The sequence below is a fragment of the Chiloscyllium punctatum genome, chromosome 44 (assembly GCF_047496795.1).
Source record: "Chiloscyllium punctatum isolate Juve2018m chromosome 44, sChiPun1.3, whole genome shotgun sequence".
NCBI lineage: Eukaryota > Metazoa > Chordata > Chondrichthyes > Orectolobiformes > Hemiscylliidae > Chiloscyllium > Chiloscyllium punctatum.
This window is the reverse complement of record NC_092782.1, coordinates 47,330,769-47,351,099: the sequence shown is the minus strand read 5'-3', so window position 1 is coordinate 47,351,099 and position 20,331 is coordinate 47,330,769. Positions and strand designations below refer to the sequence as shown.

At 39.2% G+C, this 20,331-nt stretch overlaps 1 protein-coding gene across 1 annotated transcript in view; it reads right to left on the bottom strand.

The window, feature by feature from the left end:
• Window positions 1-6,346: 6,346 nt before the first annotated feature.
• The window catches only part of smo (smoothened, frizzled class receptor), a 42,468-nt gene continuing 28,483 nt past the window's right edge, over window positions 6,347-20,331 (bottom strand). The window contains exons 10-13 of the mRNA XM_072562835.1: window positions 18,248-18,433; window positions 13,991-14,139; window positions 11,494-11,628; window positions 6,347-10,822 (exon numbers count right to left, since the gene is read on the bottom strand). Coding sequence (XP_072418936.1) covers window positions 10,200-10,822; window positions 11,494-11,628; window positions 13,991-14,139; window positions 18,248-18,433 — 1,093 coding nt within the window. The 3' untranslated portion in view covers window positions 6,347-10,199. The remainder of the gene's footprint in view (window positions 10,823-11,493; window positions 11,629-13,990; window positions 14,140-18,247; window positions 18,434-20,331) is intronic.

The window sequence follows — 20,331 nt, the reverse complement described above, 5'->3', positions numbered from 1 at the left end:
CTGTAAATAGACACATACACATGAGCTCAACCAAAACAAACCCACATGCGTGTTGGTGCTGATTTTTTAGCTTGCGCCCCTGGGTGGCAATATGAACTCTGGACTGATCCCCTCTAAACATTACTGAGGGTGATCATTGTAAAACTACTGGCATCTGGCTTGGTCAGTCTAGACTGGAGATTGAAGCTGGGCTGCACCCTTTTTGTTGGCAGTACATTTACAGAATGAGTCATTGCAGAAGTAATGAAGGAGGTACTTAGGAATTTTTTTAAAAACCTGAAGCAACTGGTGAGCAGTCTCCTTAATTTGTTGATGCTGAGGCCAAAGTAAGTACAATCTAACAATCTGTAACTCTTAGATACTTACCAATATCTCAGCACAATAAATAATTACTCTCTGGTTGTAGAAACATATTCCTTTTAACTCTACTTTTTGCGCACTCTTTATCCTAAGTCTTACATTATTTACATGCACCATCCACATCTGCCGCTCACTGTCTTCGATTTTCACACCATGTTAATCAACACAAATTCGTAGAACTTGGGTTTCCCACAAAATGTTTAGTTCATGGAGACACATGTGTTGTCCATGTTGTCAAAATTCCATTTTCCATTTTGAGTAAGTTGCATGCTTCCTATCTTGCATTTGTAACGGCAAATGGTAAATAAAGAGGCTTTTCTGCCTAACTATTCTACTACTGGAGTGTGCAGATTTATCAACTCAGCTTCATTCATTCTATTACCCAGAGAATGGTTGAAGTAAAGCTCTCCAATTATCAAATAAAATTCAAGAATATCCCTTCTCAGGTCTTCAAAACAACTGTCGTCCATTTTTCTTCAGAAAGACTCAGATTGTCTGAATATCTGTCTTTAGCTATTCCTAGCCAGTCAAAATATTAATCCAACGTATCAGGTAACTCCCTCACATTATTAGCATATCCAAATAGAGATCACATGATGTGTTCCTTTTGCATTTCATAGCAACCACATGATCAAATGCCCATTTGTACCACTGTCTTGTTGGGCCTTATTAGGAATCAATCAATCAATCAGTTAGACTCTGCCCCAGTGATGAAATGTAACTCCAAATTATTTCCCCAACTTTCCATCCTTCTCTTACATGTTGTCATCCATGCAGTGACTCTTCAATCGCCATAGCAGATCAAAAGCTATTAATATAGCTAACAAGCTCAAATCAATTTCTGACCAGATAATTATGTGCAGAATCTTTTTGAAGGACTTTTAAGACTGAGCGGTTGCCTGTGAATTATTTCATAAATTGGAGCATTTGTGAGCAATGAGCTTTGCAGTGTGATGCATCAAAAGGGAAGATGTTGTGTTCCCTTCAAGCATGTAATACAGAAAATTCCATACCCCACACACGTTCCCCGGGCAACCAAATGCAATCCAACTAATTAAATTAGGTCCCTGTATTCATGATTAGGGAAACAAACCAATGTTTTCTGCCTCTGAGAAAGGTTGCTATGTCTCACATCATTTGAATCTGTGTTTGACGTCTTAACTTGGGCTCAATAATTAGCACTCTTGCCACCATCTGAAGGTCATAGGTTCAAATCTAACAGTGGAGAATCTGTGCAGATAATCTAAACCAGTACTCCTGTGCATTACTATGGGAGTGCTGCACAGATATAGATGCCGTTGTGGATCCCATACAAGGGACAGTGGTACTATTCAAAGAGAAGCAAATGAGTTCTGTTTAGTGTCCTCACGAATATTTATCTCTCAACTAACATTGTTAAAAATACAAATTATTTGGTTATTATCACCTCACCACAACAAAAGCAAAATACCGCAAAAGCTGAAGGTCTGAAATAAAAACAAATCGTCAGAATTACTCAGCTGGTCATGCAGCATCTGTGGAAAGGGAACAAAGTGAATTTTTCAGGTTGATGACCTTTCATCATATTATGATTAGACATGTAAAAGCTATCAAACAAGTACAACAGTCAGGAGGGCCAGAGTTATTAATGACAAACACAGGGAGGCAATGGGACAAATAAAGAAGAAACAAAACAAGGGTGAGGGGAGATGTAAATAGCATCAACAGAACCATTACCAGCAGCTGATCTTCAAGAATAAATATGAGTAATAGTTATGATGTGAACTTTTTGATATCAATACTGAATCCGGAAGGCGGTAAAGTGGCAAATGGTAAAATGAAATGCTGTCCTCTAGCTTCTGTTGAAAAGTGGAGAACATAAAAGTCTGTGGCAGCAATTAAAATGGCAAGAAAATGGTCAAGGTCATACAAACAGACTGAACAGAGTTGTTCAACAATGTTATCACCCAAAACTACAATATTGTTAGGGTTGGAAATATATACGTGCACTAGAATTGTTAGAGCGAAATTTCAGATTAGGTCCTGGATTTAAGGGGTTATACTACGAAGAAAATCTAGCCCATATACTTAGCCCATAATCTCTCAAATTCAAAAGAATCAAAGATGATTTCATTGAACATACAAGGTTCTGAAGGGACTTGAGAACACAGACACTTACACAAAGAGTGGTTCGTATGTGGAATGAATGTCCAGAGTAAGTGGTGGATGTGGGTACAGTTACACCGTTTAAAAGGCATTTTTATAGTTTACTTTGGGATTATGATCAGCGTCGACAGGTTGGACCAAAGGGTCTGTTTCTATGTTATCTGACCCGATGACTCTATGGGAGGTTATTTCCCCAATTTGGGAAATCAAGAGCAGTCTTGGGATAAGAAGTTGATTATTTAGGGTTGAGTTGAGGATAAATTCCTTCGTGAAATGAGTTGTGAATATTTAGATTAGTCAGAGGGAAATGGGTCTGGATAGGTAACTCTTCAGAGGGTTGGTGTGGACTGGTTGGGCTGAAGGGTCTGTTTCCACACTGTAGGGAATCTAATCCAATCTAATTTAATCAAACTTTGTTGGGTAGAGAATGCTCTGGTTGCTCTATCAATGAATGTATTTGAGGCTGAGATAGACACTTTTTTGATCTCTTGGGGAACCAAGCAACATTGGGAGTGGGCAGGAAGGCGGAACCAGAAAATTATCCACAAATGGTGGTGCTGGCTTGAAGAGCAGTATGGTACAATCCTGGTACAATTTGTTTTGTTCTTATGAATGTACAAAATGTGATGCAGGCAACACTCCATTTAGAATGCTGAAAAAGAGGAAGGGAAGTATGTTTAATAGCATCATGCTGAAATGATGGAGGATGATCTATTGAATATAGAAACTGGCAATGGTAAGGTGAGATTAAGGTAAACCTGATTGTGATTCTGGAGTCACTGAACGTAGAAGTCATATTGGAGGACAACCTACCCTCAGTATTTTCGATAGACAAGTTGAGGAAGGAAAGAAAATGTCATAGTTGGACAAGGTGAAATCGAGAGAGGTTGAAGTTTAAGGAAAATTGATAACATTTTCTCATTCAGCATGATAACAGGAAGTAGCACTGACCTAGCCATTGATGTATCAGAAATAGGAACATAGAAACATAGTAAATAAGTAACTGGGCGAGTAATCCAGAGGTCCAGACCAATAATTTCAAAAATACAACTTCCCACTGTGAAATCTGGAGAATTTAAACTCAGTTTATTAAATAAATAAGAATTCAAAGTCTAATATTAGTAATAATAATGTAACTAATGGAGAGTAATTCAAAATCAATTTGCTTCACTTTTCTCCTTTACAGAAGGAAATTTGCAATCCTTTCCCATTCTGGCCTCTATGAGATTCCTGACCTCCAGCAACGTGTTAACTTCTGAAATAACCTAGCAAAACGATGACCACTTAACTCATGGGCAATTAGGGCAATAACTGCCGATGTTGCCAGTAATGTCCATATCCTGTGAATTAATTTTACCTAAAAGGGGGTGAGGGAGGGGACATGTAGTACTAGAACAAAGAATATTCAATGTATCCTATCAAGTGTAGGCATAGTTGGGACTTGTGCAAGTTTCCATAGTAACACCTTTTGTTAGGAAGAAGTGAATGGAGTTGAAAGAGTTGTTCAATATAAATTCAAACAGGCAAAGGAGACTATTATTTCCTATTGCTGTTTGAGAGCTTACAGTGTGAAATTTAGTTACCAAATTTCCTAAAGTACAACAAGTTCTATGCTTCAAAAGTATTTTGTTAGCTGTAAAATGTTTTAGAACATCCTGAAATTGTGAAATATGTTACATAAATACAACATATTGTATTTAGTTTTCTTTTTTTCAGGTTTGATCCCTGGTCTGCTGAGGTACGTAATGTGGTCTTTAATCACAAAGATTACTCCTTTTGATCCTGTGGAATTATAACACAATGGACTAGTTCACCATTCATAATGCACGAATCACATGGTATATGGTGAGCAACAGTAGTTTTTTTTACCCTATTTGTATTCTACAACAGCACCATCTCCTGGTGCCTTGCTGAATGTTTCAGGATTCTCACTATGGAAAATTCTTCTGGAATGTTTATTTAGCTGTTTTTAGTTCAGGCAGTCATCTGGGAGAAATAGCTTTAGAACTTTTCCTCAAAGTATTTCTACAAAATAAGCCACAGTTTAAACCGTTTGTTTTTCATATTTACTGATATAATTCTGTTGAGTTTGCTGATGTATTTTGAGGAGCTTTGCTGTCGTTTTTGGTGAATTTTGCTCACTTTCTTTAGATGAGATTTGCCTTTTGTATTTTGTTGAGCTTAGATGTCATACTGTTGGTTAAGTTTACTTTTGTATTTTAGTAAGATTTGCTGTTATTTTAATGATTCTGAGTTGAGAGTGCAGACAGGACCTCCACCTTAATCTCACAAGGATACGGGGAGAATGCGGGTAAGTGGTGTTGAAATGCCCATCAGCCATGATTGAATGATAGAGTGGACTCTATGTGCCAAAAGGCCTTACTCCCACTCCTATGTCTTATACATCCACATAACAGCATCTCAGACAGCACAGCATTCCCTCAGTGTCACTTGGACTTAATCGGTCAGTCTGGATTATCAATGCAGGCCTTTGGAGTGAGTCTTTGAAATCCACAGCCTTCTGATTCAGGAGGCAAGTTTGCCTCTAACTGAGTTAAGGCTGATACTGCTTGAAGAACCAAGTTAACAATCCACACCAGCAAGGCCCTGACATTCTAACATAAACCACAAGAGTAAACCTCCCGTTATCACAAGAGTGCTGTGGAGAAATTCTATAAAGCCATAAATGCAATAGCGGTCTAGTGAATTTGAAGAATCTACATGTTACAGGTAGTGAAAATATGCACATTAAATGGCAAACTGGAGTCCAGACTAGAAAAGGCTCAAATCCATTGCTGTCTGCTCTGGATGAAATAGTGGGGTAGGGAATCAATTCCTGGTCCTAACTATTCATCTTATCAAGCATGCTGGAATGTAAAAGCAAGGATATTGAATGAAAATGTAAGATGAGGTTTAACCATGATTTCTCAGTTGTAGAACTTACAGGTGCACCATGTGGACTTGACTTAACAATCCATTATTTGCATACAAGAGCATGGCGGTAGATGTCGGAAGGACATGTTGCTTGTGGATCTGTCAGTTCAGCAGGAACGAATGTCTTCAGTAAAGATAAGAATCTAAGAAATAGGAGCAAGAGTAGGCCATTTGGCCCCTCAAGCCTGCCTCACAATTCAACAAGACCATGGCTGATCTCCGCCAGGCTTCAACTCCTCTTTTGTGCTGGCTCCTCATTGCCATCAATTCCCTAATATTTCAAAATTTACCTTTTTGAATATTTTCAGTGATCTAGCCTACACAAATTTCTTGGACAGAGAATTCTGGATATTCATGACCCTTGCAAAAGGAATTTCTTTGTAACTCAATTTTAAATGAGTATTTTCAGAATCTGCTATGTTTCAATAAGATCACCTCTCTTTCTTTTAAACTTTAATGAATAAAGACCTAACTTATTTAGTCATACTTGATAAGTTGACCCCTTCGGCCCAGGAATCAGCCTCATGAATCTCTTTTGAACTGTCTACAGTGTCAGTACAGATAATTTCTAATCAACCAGCATGGTGGCTCAGTATTTGGCATTACTATCTCACAGCATCAGGGACTAAGTTTGATTCCAGCCTGGGTGACTGGCTGTGTGGAGTTTTCATGTTTCCCTGCATCTGCCTGGGTTTCTGCTCAATGTTCTGGTTCTCTGACATCAGTTTTTATCTCCTCAATGCTGCATCTCCTATGCAGGTCTGCTTTCCATATGTTTGGCCTCCCTCTCTGCTACCAGTTTCTATCTTCCCCCGCCATTGCCCTTCTCACGTTGGTCTGCTCTCTGTGTGCTGGCCCTTGACTCTGCCTCCCAACACAAAATTTGAATAAATTTTCAACTAAACAATTTGATAAACAGGTTTACAAATTTTTATTGTAAAATTCAGGTGAAAAACATTTAGTTGTCATTCTAAGGAATTAACGGAGTATTACAAATGATCTTCTTTCCCAGATAATTTGTAACCACTCTACAGATGTCTATGAACACTGATAACAAGAAGTTTTAAATGGCTATATGTGGTACAAAAATAACCATTATGTTTCTATAAAAATATATCAAGTCTTCAACAATTTACAGAACCAGACTATCACTTAGTGGAGGAGGTAAGGGAATATTTACAAGGTCTTCGTATGTTGGCTGTTTATGATGCTTACACATACACATTGATCTGTAAGTGTGTCATTTTGACTTGTCAATAATATAGCAAACCAACAATGACTGGGAAATAAAAGTGAGGACAAGGACAAAATAAGCTGCCAAAATGCTATCACCCAATTTACACTATTACTCAAATTGAAAAGGGTATCTATAGAGTGCACCTCACATCTCAAACAAGAATATTCAAACCTTCAACATTTTTAAGCAATGAAGGTCCTCAATGGATTAAAAAAATATAAAATGTGTTAAATATCAGAGAGGCAAGTGGAGCAAGGTCAGGATTCAGAGTGTTCTCACAAAGTGTCACGCTCTGTCACCAAGAGATGCCTTCCTGAAGGATAATAAAAGGGAACCTAAATCCCTGAAAAACCACAATTCTGGCGAACTTGGGAAATTTCCTTCTTCACACTTGTACAGAATCTTCGTACTTGAAATCAAGATAAGCAGCAGTTTCTGTCTGTTCAAACAGTTTGTATTTGGATATGGTATTCAAACTATTCAACATCAAAAACAACAGGTTCTCTCCAATGTCCTATTTGGACAGTAATTGGCATCTTTGAAATCTCTCCTTTTCAATTCACATCAAGCCCAGTCAGTATGCTGACTGGTTATATCCTAAATCTGTCACCTTCCACCTTAACTAGAGTATTGTCAATATCGACTCTGAGTAAATGCAGAATCCGTTCTTCAGCACTAACATCTCAGGATAAAAAAATCCATTATTTTTTTGTTGGTGGTGTGACACTTACAATACTGATTGTGACCATTAAATTTGTGTTCTGTACCTGGGTTAAAATCAATGGATTGGTACCCTCTATTAAAATACAAATGGAGAAATTTGAAACAGGCACATTGTCTGAACACCATTACATCACATGTTATTTTGAGGATGGAGTGGAGTGATCTGTTCCCATGCCACCCAGGGAGGAAGAGGAGGAAATTATTGGGAGCCACGTGTTCAAATTCCTAGCATGCTCCCAGTTATAATAGCTATCGATTAGCTATAGATTGGTCAAGGTTCCTGAATTAGCATTGTTTTTACAGTACAACAAAATCCAATTCAGATACTTAGTCCCCCTGTACTGTAATAATGTTTTGCACTTCTAATGCCATCTCTGGTTCTTGTAGAAATTTTTTTTTGTGTATATAACAGACATTTTCATACACATATCCTTGCCCTCGATCAATCCACTTCTTTTATAATTAACTGCAATTCCAATACATAATCTGGTCAAAAAAAATTGAAATACATAACCACAGAAACCGCACTGCAGTATTCATCATTAAATAAAATTATTTATGCCAGTCAGTTTTTCAACACAACATAGTTTCACCCTCGTTTCAGCTGAAGATTCCTTATCAATTTACACCAACAAAACAAAATTCACACTTAACTCTTTATGTCTCTTTGCTCGAGGTGGAAGGGTCAGAGATGCCCCACAACCAATTTAGGTGCTTTTTGACTAAGAGACCAGGTTATGAGATAGATCTGGTAATGTAATTGGCTACATACAGGCCAAATAGGAAACCAGATCAGACTCAAAGAATACAATACAAACAGTATGACACCAGTGACATAAGGAGATCAAAGGCAATACCGTTTGACTAAGCTGCTAATATTGTGATAGTGCTTTTATACTTTAAGTTGTTGAATATGGAGCTTTGGCTTTGATTGCATTAGTGACTACAGGTGTGTTTGCACACACTGCATCCATTTGCAAAATTAGTCTCAAAGTATAAGGGCAACACTAAATTTGCCTGTTACTGAATGTTTTCTTACATAATCCTGGAGTCCAACTCAACAGCAAGTGACCATACAACTATTTCTCTGCCAAATAATATCAAATAATGTCCCATGGTGCTTCGCAGAAGCATGATAAGACAGAAAAAGACATTGAAGCAACGTAAGAGATATTAAGAACATAAGAACAAGGAGCAGGAGTAGGCAAATCCACTCCTGATGAAGGGCTTTTTCCAGAAACAGCAATTCTCCTGCTCCTTGGATGCTGCCTGACCTGCTGTGCTTTTCCAGCACCACACTCTCGACTCTCCTCTCCAGCATGTGCAGTCTTCACTTTGGCCTAATTCCATTCCTTGAGCCTTCTCCGCCATTTAATATGATGATGGCTGATCTCCTCTGTCTCAACTCCACTTTTCATAACGTTTTAACTCCTTAGTAATTAAAAATCTGTCTATCTCCTCCTTAAATTTACTCAATGTCCTGGCACCCACCACACTCTGGGATAGTGAATTTCACATATTCATGACTCTTTAAGAGAAATAATTTTTCCTCATCACTTAAATTTGCTATCCCTTATCTGATTAGGACAGGTGACTAAAAACTGGTCAAAGAGCAATTTTTAAGGATGGAAAGACAAGTGAGAAGCAGAGGGGGGTGCAGAGGTAATAAAGGAAGGTGAGAGGGAGGAAGGTGCTTACGGAGATATAGTGGGATGATGCCATCAAGTGAGTTCAGCACAAAGTTGAGGATTATAAATTTGAAGTGTTGGGATCATCAGAAGCTAATATAAGTAAGCACAAGACTATTGGGGATTTGGTCTGGGATAAATTCTGGACACTAGAGGTTTTGATGTCTGTAGTTTGCAGAATGTTAAGAATGAGAAGATGGACAGTGCATACCCCCAGTATCCAGACAAAAGATTAGATGGCACCACATTTCTTCATTTAGCTTGGGCACAACTCATGCCCAAATATCTTGGGCCACATAAACATTACTGATCTCTTCTCTGAGGCAGGTTTGGTATATCTTGATGCTATTGACACTTTCAGCTTGTCATGACTAACATTTCCCTTCCATTCAGAGAATACAGAGTTTTCCAAGTCAAACTTGATCACATTATTTCCTCAATCTGATCAAAATGTTTTTTGTGTAATATTCTTAATGTTAAAATATTACATTGGGGAACAATTAGGTCTTTGTAAAATAAAACACACCAAGTCTGTAACTTAATGGTACGATCAGATAAGAATCTTGGGAGGCAGAACTCAGTAGAACTCTAGGATATGGTTGACCAATGCAGAATGGACCAGATGGCCTATTTGTTTACTGTAACTAACTGAAGGCAAAGTGTGATCAACATGCACAAAGGTCAATGAATAATCCTGGCCCAGCAGAAGTCATGACATGGGAGTTGTTTGATTCCTGTCCCTTAGAATAGTTCACTATCCCTCAGCTCTAAAAAAGCTCCAATAACTTTACCAAATTGGCCAATTATGATAATTCATTACTTATATATTCTACAACCTTGAGCATTAAAGTGGAGGGCCTCTTCACGATAGATTGAACTTCATGTGAAGGAATGCTGTAATCTCTTAAATAAGTAGAGAAGCACTTCTGTGAATCCATTTGAACATTAAAATTATTTTCAGTTGCTAGCCATGAACATTCAGGCTTTAGTAAAATACCACTTGCATTAACTAGGTGATCTGTAACAGATATTTACCAAAGTTCCTAGTTGGAATCAGATATGTTGCTTCTCAAGTAGATGATGCCTTATTAATACCAATACTCGGCCAATATTCAAAAATCAGAGTCAGCATCCATCAACTCTGTGTCCACTAGATTTGTTCTGGAATGTACAGGTGCAATAGCAGTCCTTCTGTTTTCAGATCTCGGCATATGAGGGATATTAATTACAGGGAGTCTTCCAAATTCAACATTGGCTGAGGAATAGGGGAATGGGTTTTTACATGTTCTCTGTGGGAGCCGGAGTTGATCTCCTCGGGGAAGTTCCAGCTCATCCTCCAAGACATCGTCATTTGAAAGAGGGTTTGCAATCAAATTCAGAGGTGCATTCAGCCTGTACCCCAAGGAGCTGTTGAATGCTCCAATGAGAAACCTCCCATTGCTTGATCCAGAATTGATTCCGGATTCCAGGAGAGTGCCTGGTAAATTATCCTGAACATCAGTTGGTTCCACAGCTTTTGACACCAAGTTTTTTTGCCTAGGTAACTTGGGTAAGTGTGGAACAGTGCTAGACGCTCTCTCTGTGCAATAGCCCATGTCATGCATCTCCTCCGTGGGCCCAAGGGGTCTAATGCCTTTCTTTCTCTTTTTCTTCTTCTTCCCAGCTTTTTTCTGTAGTTCTGGGGGAATCTCAGCTTCAATGATCCAGAGGTTCCTCTTGTTCTCATCTGGTGGCACTGAAATTGGCCAGAATGGAATCAGACAGGAATTCCAAAACTACCTTTACCTTTGAACTTAAAGCAACACAGCCCACTTAAAATAGCCTACTTGGCTTTTGGAAACAGCTGAAGCATGTATGTTAGGTGAATAGTGTAGGAGAATTTTACTGCTTCAAATGATCGGAAATAGAAAGTTGTGATTAAATGGCTCCTTCGGGAAGGCCATAGGTCCAGGATTTGTATATAAATCAGGAACCATCTAACCTCCTGGACATGGCCATATAAATAGGAAAGTGGCCATAATAACCCAATAATGTTTCCTAAGGGTCTTATTGCTGATGTAAGTGCATAGTTTAAATGAATACATTGATTAGCCTCAAAACTGATAACCATAGCAATTCTGACTCTGGCAGTTCTGTTTCTCCTGCTCCTTGATTGCTGCCTGACCTGCTGTGCTTTCCAACACCACACTCTTGACTCTGGGCAGTTACCTGAACTGCTTTTGCAAGTGAGATTCAGGACCCAGCAGTAGGTGGATGTGTGTTGGAGGTGGGGGGAATATAAATCATTCCTAACCTCCCAATCCCAATTTCCCATGAGTCAGTTGAAAGTTCAAACTGCTCGAAAGTCACACAGCCTTGCAAGAAAGTTTTAAATTGATTTTTGACAGATCGATTGTTTTATCTCACCTGGTGTCCCTACTGGAGTGACTGAAATATCATGAGGTAAAATGGCTCCCCTTCTGGCCACCATTTTTGTTACATGTTGAGCCCAGGCAGATGAAAGGTCAGCAGATGGTTCATTCAGGTCAAAGTTGATTCCAGCTGAAAACACAAGATGATTTTCAGATATTTATTTCTCTTTCCTTAGTTTCTAATATATATTTTAAGTTAAGCCTCACCTCCCATTGCATCTGTCTTGCTGTGATCATGAAACTAATGGATAGTCAGGTGCCTAGTAAATGTTTTTGTTTAAATTATGTCTATTTCCATCTATTCCAACAGTACAAATGTAAACCACTGTCCGAGAGTCATTTGCACCGAGAAGTTTTTAGCTTCTCATCCATGAGTTCAAATCTCTACAAGGACCTAATCCCAATTGTAACCCTAATCCTTTGCCATTGTTTAGGGGATTGGGAAGCAAGTTGACGTGGGAGTTTGTAGGCAGATTTATGGGGGTGGAGTGGAGTGCCAGATTACTGATGTTAGGATTGAGGAAATGTATTATAATAGAATGGGGATTATCTCCCTATTCCCATCCATGAACTAAGTGCAGAAGAGTGCGAATGGGACTGTCGAGACAGTTTGCAGGGGTAGAGCAATGGTTACAGGAGAAGTAGATTGTTGGAGCAATCTTTGACATTCCATAGAAGAATAATCGGAGAAAAATCCAGGCAACAGAATTCAAGACCAGTAAATCAAAAACACAGGCATGTAGCCAGTTTGGACATGATATTTTGATTTCATCACAAATCCTATCATTGAGTTAAATGCAGTTTAATCCCACTACTAAAAATTCCTAGCATCGAAAGCCTTGATTTCCCTAATCACAATAAAATTGACTTTTTAGCTGCCATCAAGAAACTTTTAACAAGAACTGTGTTTCAATAAATAATGTCCTTTAACTTGCTACTTTCCCATCATCCTAAAGGGCCTTAAATACGCCTTCTAGATGAGACAGTCATATGCTTATACTTCTTTTGATTTGGTATATTGTATTTGCGGCTTACCACGGAGTGTCATTGTGATTTGAGAGACTGCTTTGGCAACCACCCCTATTCAGTCTGCAAATATGTCCCTGAGCTTCTGATCTCTCATTTTAAATTCTCCTTCCCACTTCCATCCTGACACCTCTGCCCTTGGCAACCTAATGAAGAACAAGGAAACTTGAGGAGCAGCAGTTCAAGTTTCGATTCAGCACTTCACCAATTTTGGATAATATTTTATTGAACACCAACTGCTGATATATTATTTTTCTATTTCCATTTTGCTTTGTACTATCATTTTATTTGAGCTTTAATCTCTCCTGCCTTCATCTTCAATTTAGTTCTCACCTCCCTTCCATATCTTTCACTGGCTTAAAATCTGTTATGTTTCTACCTTTTTTCCCTTGTTTGATGAAAGAACATAGACTTGAAACTGTTTCCTTCAAAGATGTAGTATGAACTGAGTATTTTCAGTACTTTATCTTTTTATTTAAACAAATACCTTTATGACTGAGATTGAAGGAGTGCACCGTTTCTCAAGTCTCACTATTCCACAGGTCACAACAAAACATAAAAGTACTTTTTTAAAGTTAACAAGGTGACCTAAGATATACCTGACATATACCAAGTCTTAAACAAAATTCACCAACCAGGTTTTTTAATAAATACACTTATTGATTAATAATCAACATAAAAATAATTCAATAAAGATGTAATAATTGTTTAACATATGCAGTCAATATACAGAAATCTGAAATGCTTATCCCTTAAAATGTCTCCAATATACACACACTTTTCAAGTAAAGATAAGAGATCACAGATTTCACTGCAGAGATTTGCTTTCTGAAAAGAAATACTTCAGCCAATATGTTCTTCTTAAAGATAAAAAGGGTAAAGCATAGAATGTTCCAAAGTCTATTGCACTAAGGTTCTGACAGGGGTGGTCAAGTCACTAATAATTCCTGATTGTCTCTAAAGCCTTGTAGACTTGGATGGCTCAGAAAACACAACCTTGAGCTGTTTCTATAATCACTGTTTCAACACAGCAAATAGGTTTCATCCTAAACTCAACAAGAGGGTTTACTTTTCAAAAATCAGAAATCATATGGGCAACATGTTCTTAGACCACTTTTCTCCAACTCAACCTGTTCTTTGCAGGCTTCCCGCCGACTAAACCAAACTAACAAGAGCCTTTTGCAAGTCACTGTTCAAAACAGCCCCAGTGGAGTTCTACAGCAATGCAAGCAGTTATTGCCAGTTATATGATTTACAGGAGGCCTGCTTTCAAAAAAATCTCCAGTGTCCACTGTGAATTTTCAATACTCTTAAAAAATCCAGTCTGGGTATTTCCACAGACCTAAATAAACCCATTTCTCACAATGCTTCAAATTTAAGACCTCCAAACAATATTAAGTATAAAGCATCTTTGTAATAATACTTGAACATATACTGAATGAGACCCCTTGACAACTGATACTTACCCACTGGTCCTTCGTGAGACACTGTCTGCATACTGAACGACAGTTCCTTGTCTGGATTTTTCAACAGCTCCTTTCGTTTTGAAAAAGCTTTGGCAATCATTTTACTCTTCTTAATTCGTTTTGGCTCATCATCACTTCGACCGATAATTCTGAAAATACACAAGATTTTCAGTTCCTGTTGAACAACTAGTTTACCTGTGAGGGATTGTTCCTAGCTCTCCTAATGGTGAGATGACTATGACAGAGATGTAACTTTGAAATTACTACTTGGGATTGAAATTCAGACTGAGCTCCTTGTACTCTCACTGTGGAAAGTATAAGATCATTCTGAAGGTTGATGTCTGCCCAGTCTCTTCGTCTGCACTGAGAGCAAGTTCACTTCTAGGATTGCAATCACTTACTGAGAGCAGCACTAGCTGTATTGAACTAACTGTAACCAATCTGATCACTAGTAAGGGCTCTTGTAGTACTGTGATATTGTTCCTACCTGTGAGCTAGGAGGCCCAGATTCAAGTCCCACCTGCTTCAGAGGCACATAATAACATCTCTGAACAGGTTGGTTAGAAAATATATCCTTATCATCTTAACCTGCCCATTTAAGTCCAGTTTGGGCGGCACGGTGGCGCAGTGGTTAGCACTGCTGCCTCACAGCGCCGGAGACCTGGGTTCAATTCCTGCCTCAGGCGACTGACTGTGTGGAGTTTGCACGTTCTCCCCGTGTCTGCGTGGGTTTCCTCCGGGTGCTCCGGTTTCCTCCCACACTCCAAAGATGTGCAGGTCAGGTGAATTGGCCATGCTAAATTGCCCGTAGTGTAAGGTAAAGGGTAGATGTAGATGTAGATGTAGGGGTATGGGTATGGGTGGGTTACGCTTCGGCGGGGCGGTGTGGACTTGTTGGGCCAAAGGGCCTGTTTCCACACTGTAAGTAATCTAATCTAAAAAAAAAGATACATGAATAGGAAAGGTTTAGATGGATATGGGCCAAATGCAAGCAAATGGGACTAGTCTGGGAAACTTGGTCAACATGGACCGAAGGGTCTGTTTTCATGCTATATAACTATGACTTTATAAGCGATGCTCTATGTCAAATTAATTCTTCACTGACTCAGGATAAGGCTCCAACCTCAAACTTAAGACATAACTTTGAGTAAGTGGGATCTCTCATCTCTCAGTGAAGTTTTAGTGTGAGATACGAAGGACCATATTACACCAGGCTCCTTAGTTATTTGGTCCACTGTCAAGTGATCTTACAAACTAGCTTCAATTTTATCCTCATCCTCCTTGTGGAAATGGAGAATGGTTAGAGGGGTGAACTCAATGGAGCATAAAAATTGAGCAAGATGTAAGATAGATTTTTGACCCGAAGACACCCTGTTCTTGTTAGTTGGCTAAAGGTTCAAATCGAGCTAAAGTGCTTCTCCATGTGTACCTTACTGATTCACTGGATCGTGGAGCCTTTCCTCTCCAGTATATTTTGTTCATAGGGACAAATTGAACTAAAGTTCTCCCTCATCCCTAGGATGCAACCAATTCTCACTGATTCATAATCTGAAATGTTCCTCATTATCGTTAGATTGATAATTCAGCCAAATCTAGTTTTGACCAACTGTCTACACAGCAACTGTAATTTTGCAATAAATTACTTTCTACAGATCTTCTCTAATACCTTATGTGAATAAACAACAAAGTTGTGTACTTTAGCTATAATGTTTCATAAACTGGAACATTTCTAATTCTGAAATGTATTTAATGTCAGATCCCATACTGTGATCACATTTGTCATTCTTTGTACCAACCTGACTTTATTATTTACCGTCAGTTGCAATTCATCTAAATCAGTAAACCCTGAATCACAGTTATGTCGAATTCCTTACCTCCTTCAGATTATCCAAAGAATCTGTAAAATTGAAGCTTGACATCATTTAATCACTATGTTTTAATTTAACTAGTCCATTTCCTTTCAACCTTGATGACATCCTGTACTATAGGTATTGACCCTTTTACACAAGATTTTTAAAATAATTTTTAAAATAAGCCTCCATACACCATCAACAAACTGCTCAATATTGTCTGTGTTCTATCTACACCTGCAGTATTGAGAACAGAGCGTCCTGATATTATGGAATTAAACACAATGCATTTCTCAGATCATCGATTCTTGGCAGGTAAATGACATCAGGCTTTGAAACTGGAACACAACGTGCCACACCAATAGGTGTGCAAGTTCAACCCTTCACATTAGTGAGATCTTGATCTCAGGCATCCTGCTGAAGGGAGCTGTGAGAGAATAGGAGAAATTTTCCATTTGGTTAGAGGGCTGAAAGGATTAAAAAGGGCAGATTGCAGACTAGCATTGTAAATCTAAGTGTAGGAGACAAGAAGATCTAATTAAGATAATGATGATGATTAAAGAGCTCCTATAGTAGGCAGTCAAGGCAAATTCTGCAATTTGTTGAATCTGGGAGGCACTAGAAAAGTTTAGAGTCATAAAGATGGCCCAACTCGTCCATGTTGACCAGATATCCTAACCTAATCTAGTTCTATTTGCCAGCTTTTGGCCCATACCCTTTTAAACCCTTCTTATTCATATACTCATCCAGATGCATTTTAATGCTGTAATTGTACCAGCCTCCACCACTTCTGCTGGCAGCTCATTCCATATATGCACCACCCTCTGCATGAAAACGTTGCCTCTTAGGTCCCTTTTATATCTTTCCCCTCTCACCGTATACCTATGCCCTCTAGTTCTGCACTCCCCTACCCCAGGGAAAAGACCTTGTCTATTTACCCTATCCATGCCCCTCATGATTTTATAATCCTCTATAAGGTCATCCCTCAGCCTCCAATGGTCCAAAGAAAAGCCCCAGCTTATTCAACCTCTCCAATAGGAAGGAGACCAGAATTGTATGCAATATTCCAAAACTGGCCTATCCAATGTCCTGTACTGCCACAACAGGACCTCCCAACTCCTATACTCAATACTCTGACCAACAAAGCAAAGTATACCAAACGTCTTCTTCACTAGTCTATCTACCTGTGACTCCACTTTCAAGGAACTATGAATCTGCACTCCAAGGGTCTCTTTGTTCAGCAACACTCCCCACCACCTTATCATTAAGTGTATGAGTCCTGCTCTGATTTGCTTTCTCAAAATGCAGCACCTCGCATTTATCTGAATTAAACTCCATCTGCCACTTCTCAGCCCATTCGCCCATCTGATCAAGATCCCGTTGTAATCTGAGGTAACCTTCTTTGCTGTCCACTACACCTCTAATTTTGGTATCATCTGCAAAATTACTAAATATACCTCAGAGCTTCACATCCAAATCATTTATATAAAATGACAAAAATCCAGAGATTAGTTAATTTTTTTGTTAGGTAAAGGTAGTAAAAGTTACAGAACCAAGACAGGTACTATAGATGGAGATAGAATGCCCATCAAACCACAATTAGATGGTTGAATAGGCTAATAAAACCTACTTTAGCTTTTCATTACCCAAAGAAAGATTTGCATTTACATACATATTTCATGACCACTGTATGTAGCACTTTACAGCTACAGGAATATTTCAAAGCGTCATTGTTGTAATGGAGGATATGCAGCAGCCAATTTGAGCACACAAAACTTACTACTGGACAATAATCAGAATTTGTTTTTGTGATGTTAGTGGAGGAATAAATATTGGCTAGGATGTTGGTTATAACTCTTTTGCCCTTCATCAAAAAAAAGTGGATTAGGACTTGAACCCAGAACATTGTGATTCAGAGGCAAGAGTGCTAATAACTGAGTAAAAACAAGGTCTGCAGATGCTGGAAACCAGGGTCTAGATTAGAGTGGTGCTGGAAAAGCACAGCAAGTCAGGCAACATCCGAGGAGCAGGAAAATCGACATTTTGGGCAAAAGCCCTTCATTCCTGATTTCGGGCAAAAGCCCTTCACTTTTGCCCGAAACATCGATTTTCCTGCTCCTCGGATGCTGCCTGACCTGCTGTGCTTTTCCAGCACCACTCTAATCTAGACCTCTGCTAATAACTGACACAACATTAATCCAGCTATATCTACCTACTATTAAACACCTCCTTGTCACAGAGGGGTCTTTGAGGCAGCCTGCGAAAGGAATTTGTTCTCCCTAGTTCATCAAATGTGGTAGGAGGAGATACACAAGTTATATTACACAGAAAATTATCCAGGAAATAAATTTTTTTCATATCAATTCTAACATTTCAGTTATTCCATTCTGTGAGTGAATTCTCATACCTAAACCATGTCCTTTTCCATATTAAGATGGTAGCTTTGGTCCATACCCAGGTACTCATTGCAATGCCAGTCCCAAACATGGCAAATATGTTTATCTTTTCCACTAGAAGGCTAGGGCGATTCTTGATGCTACATTCGGGGATGGGAGTGTTGGTTTGCTCAGCAATAGAGACATTGGCTTCACACCTGAGGGATGAAATGCGAAGTCAAATCAGACACAACGATGCATTTTAAATAAAGTGCAGAATGCAATATGCAAGTTGGTCAGAAAAAATGCAAACAAATCTACACAAGCCAAACACAATCAAATCAATATAAATGACACACAAAACATTCAAGCAATAAAGACACTAAGTACTGAGTTAACCAATGGACATCAGCACGTCCAGGCCTTACAATTAACCAAACTATAACCTACTTATGATGCCACATACAATCCTAATCATGATGAGTTCCCTGGGTAAGACTAAAAGTCAGTGCAGAATATAAAACGAGTTTGTACTTATCGAGCCCTTTTCATGATCTTCATGTGTCCAAAGATCTTTACGATCAATTAAATACTGTCGCATTATAATAAAGCAAGCAGGTGTTTTCTGCACAATGAAGTCCGATAACATTCATAAGATGAATAACCAGATAAATGTTAGTCAGAGTTCTGGGGAGAAATCCCCTGTTCTTCATTGAATAGTGCTACGGAATCTTCTACATCTACCTCAGACCAAGCCTCAAATTGCCTAGTAGTATTATTGTTGGACTGTTAATCCAAAGACCGAAGTCTGGGGACCCAGGTTTGAATCCTGCCATCACTGATGGTGGAATTTTAATTCAATAAAAATCTGGAATTAAGAGTCTAATGATAACTATGAATTCACTGTCGATTGTTGGAAAAACCCATTTGGTTCACTAACGTCCTTTGTTGTGGTTCTGTTCGCCGAGCTGGGAATTTGGCTTGCAAACGTTTCGTCCCCTGTCTAGGTGACATCCTCAGTGCTTGGGAGCCTCCTGTGAAGTGCTTCTGTGCTGTTTCCTCTGGCATTTATAGTGGCCCGTCTCTGCCGCTTCCGGTTGTCCTTTAGGGAAGGAAACTGCACCCTGACTCCAGACCCACAGCAACGTGGTTGATTCTTAACAGCGCTCTGGGCAATAATGCTGGCCTTATGACATGAATGAATTTAAAAAGTTTACAAATTATCTAAAAATACAATGTCTCCAGCAGTGCAGAATTCCCTCCCCCAAGTACTGCACTAAAGTGTGGGAGCCTTGATTGTGTATTCAAGACTTTCGAGTGAACTTGAACACAGAGGCAATAATGTTACCAATCAGCTAAGGCTGACAGCTGATGTATAAATTAGTTAATACATCCAGTACAGGAAATTCAGCATTATTTTATTGCTTCCTTTCCTCAGTTTGATATCACTCTCCGACAGAGACAGTGCTGACTCTATGGCACTATTTCAAAGGAGGAGAAATGTGCTCAAATCCTGTCCAACAATTATAGGTCAATCATCAAAAAAAAACAGATTCTTGTCATTATCATTGCTGTTTATGGAGGTGTGCTGGATGCAAAACTGGCTGTTGCAATTCCAACTATAATTTAAAATAGAGTCATAGAGATGGGCAACACGGAAACAGACCCTTCAGTCCAACCCGTCCAGATTTCCTAACCCAATCTAGTCCCACCTGCCAGCAGCCGTCCCATATCCCTCCAAATCCTTCCTATTCATATTCTGGATTAGTGGTGCTGGAAGAGCACAGCAGTTCAGGCAGCATCCGAGGAGCAGTAAAATCGACGTTTCGGGCAGAAGCCCTTCATCAGGAATAAAGGCAGAGATAAGATGAAGGGTGGAGAGATAAGCTAGAGGAGGGTGGGGATGGGGAGAAAGTAGTATAGAGTACAATAGATGAGTGGGGGAGGGGGATGAAGGTGATAGGTCAAGGAGGGTGGAGTTGATAGGTGGAAAAGAAGATAGGCAGGTAGGACAAGTCATGGGGACAGCGCTGAGCTGGAAGTTTGGAACTAGGGTGAGGTGGGGGAAGGGGAAATGAGGAAACTGTTGAAGTCCACATTGATCCCCTGGGGTTGA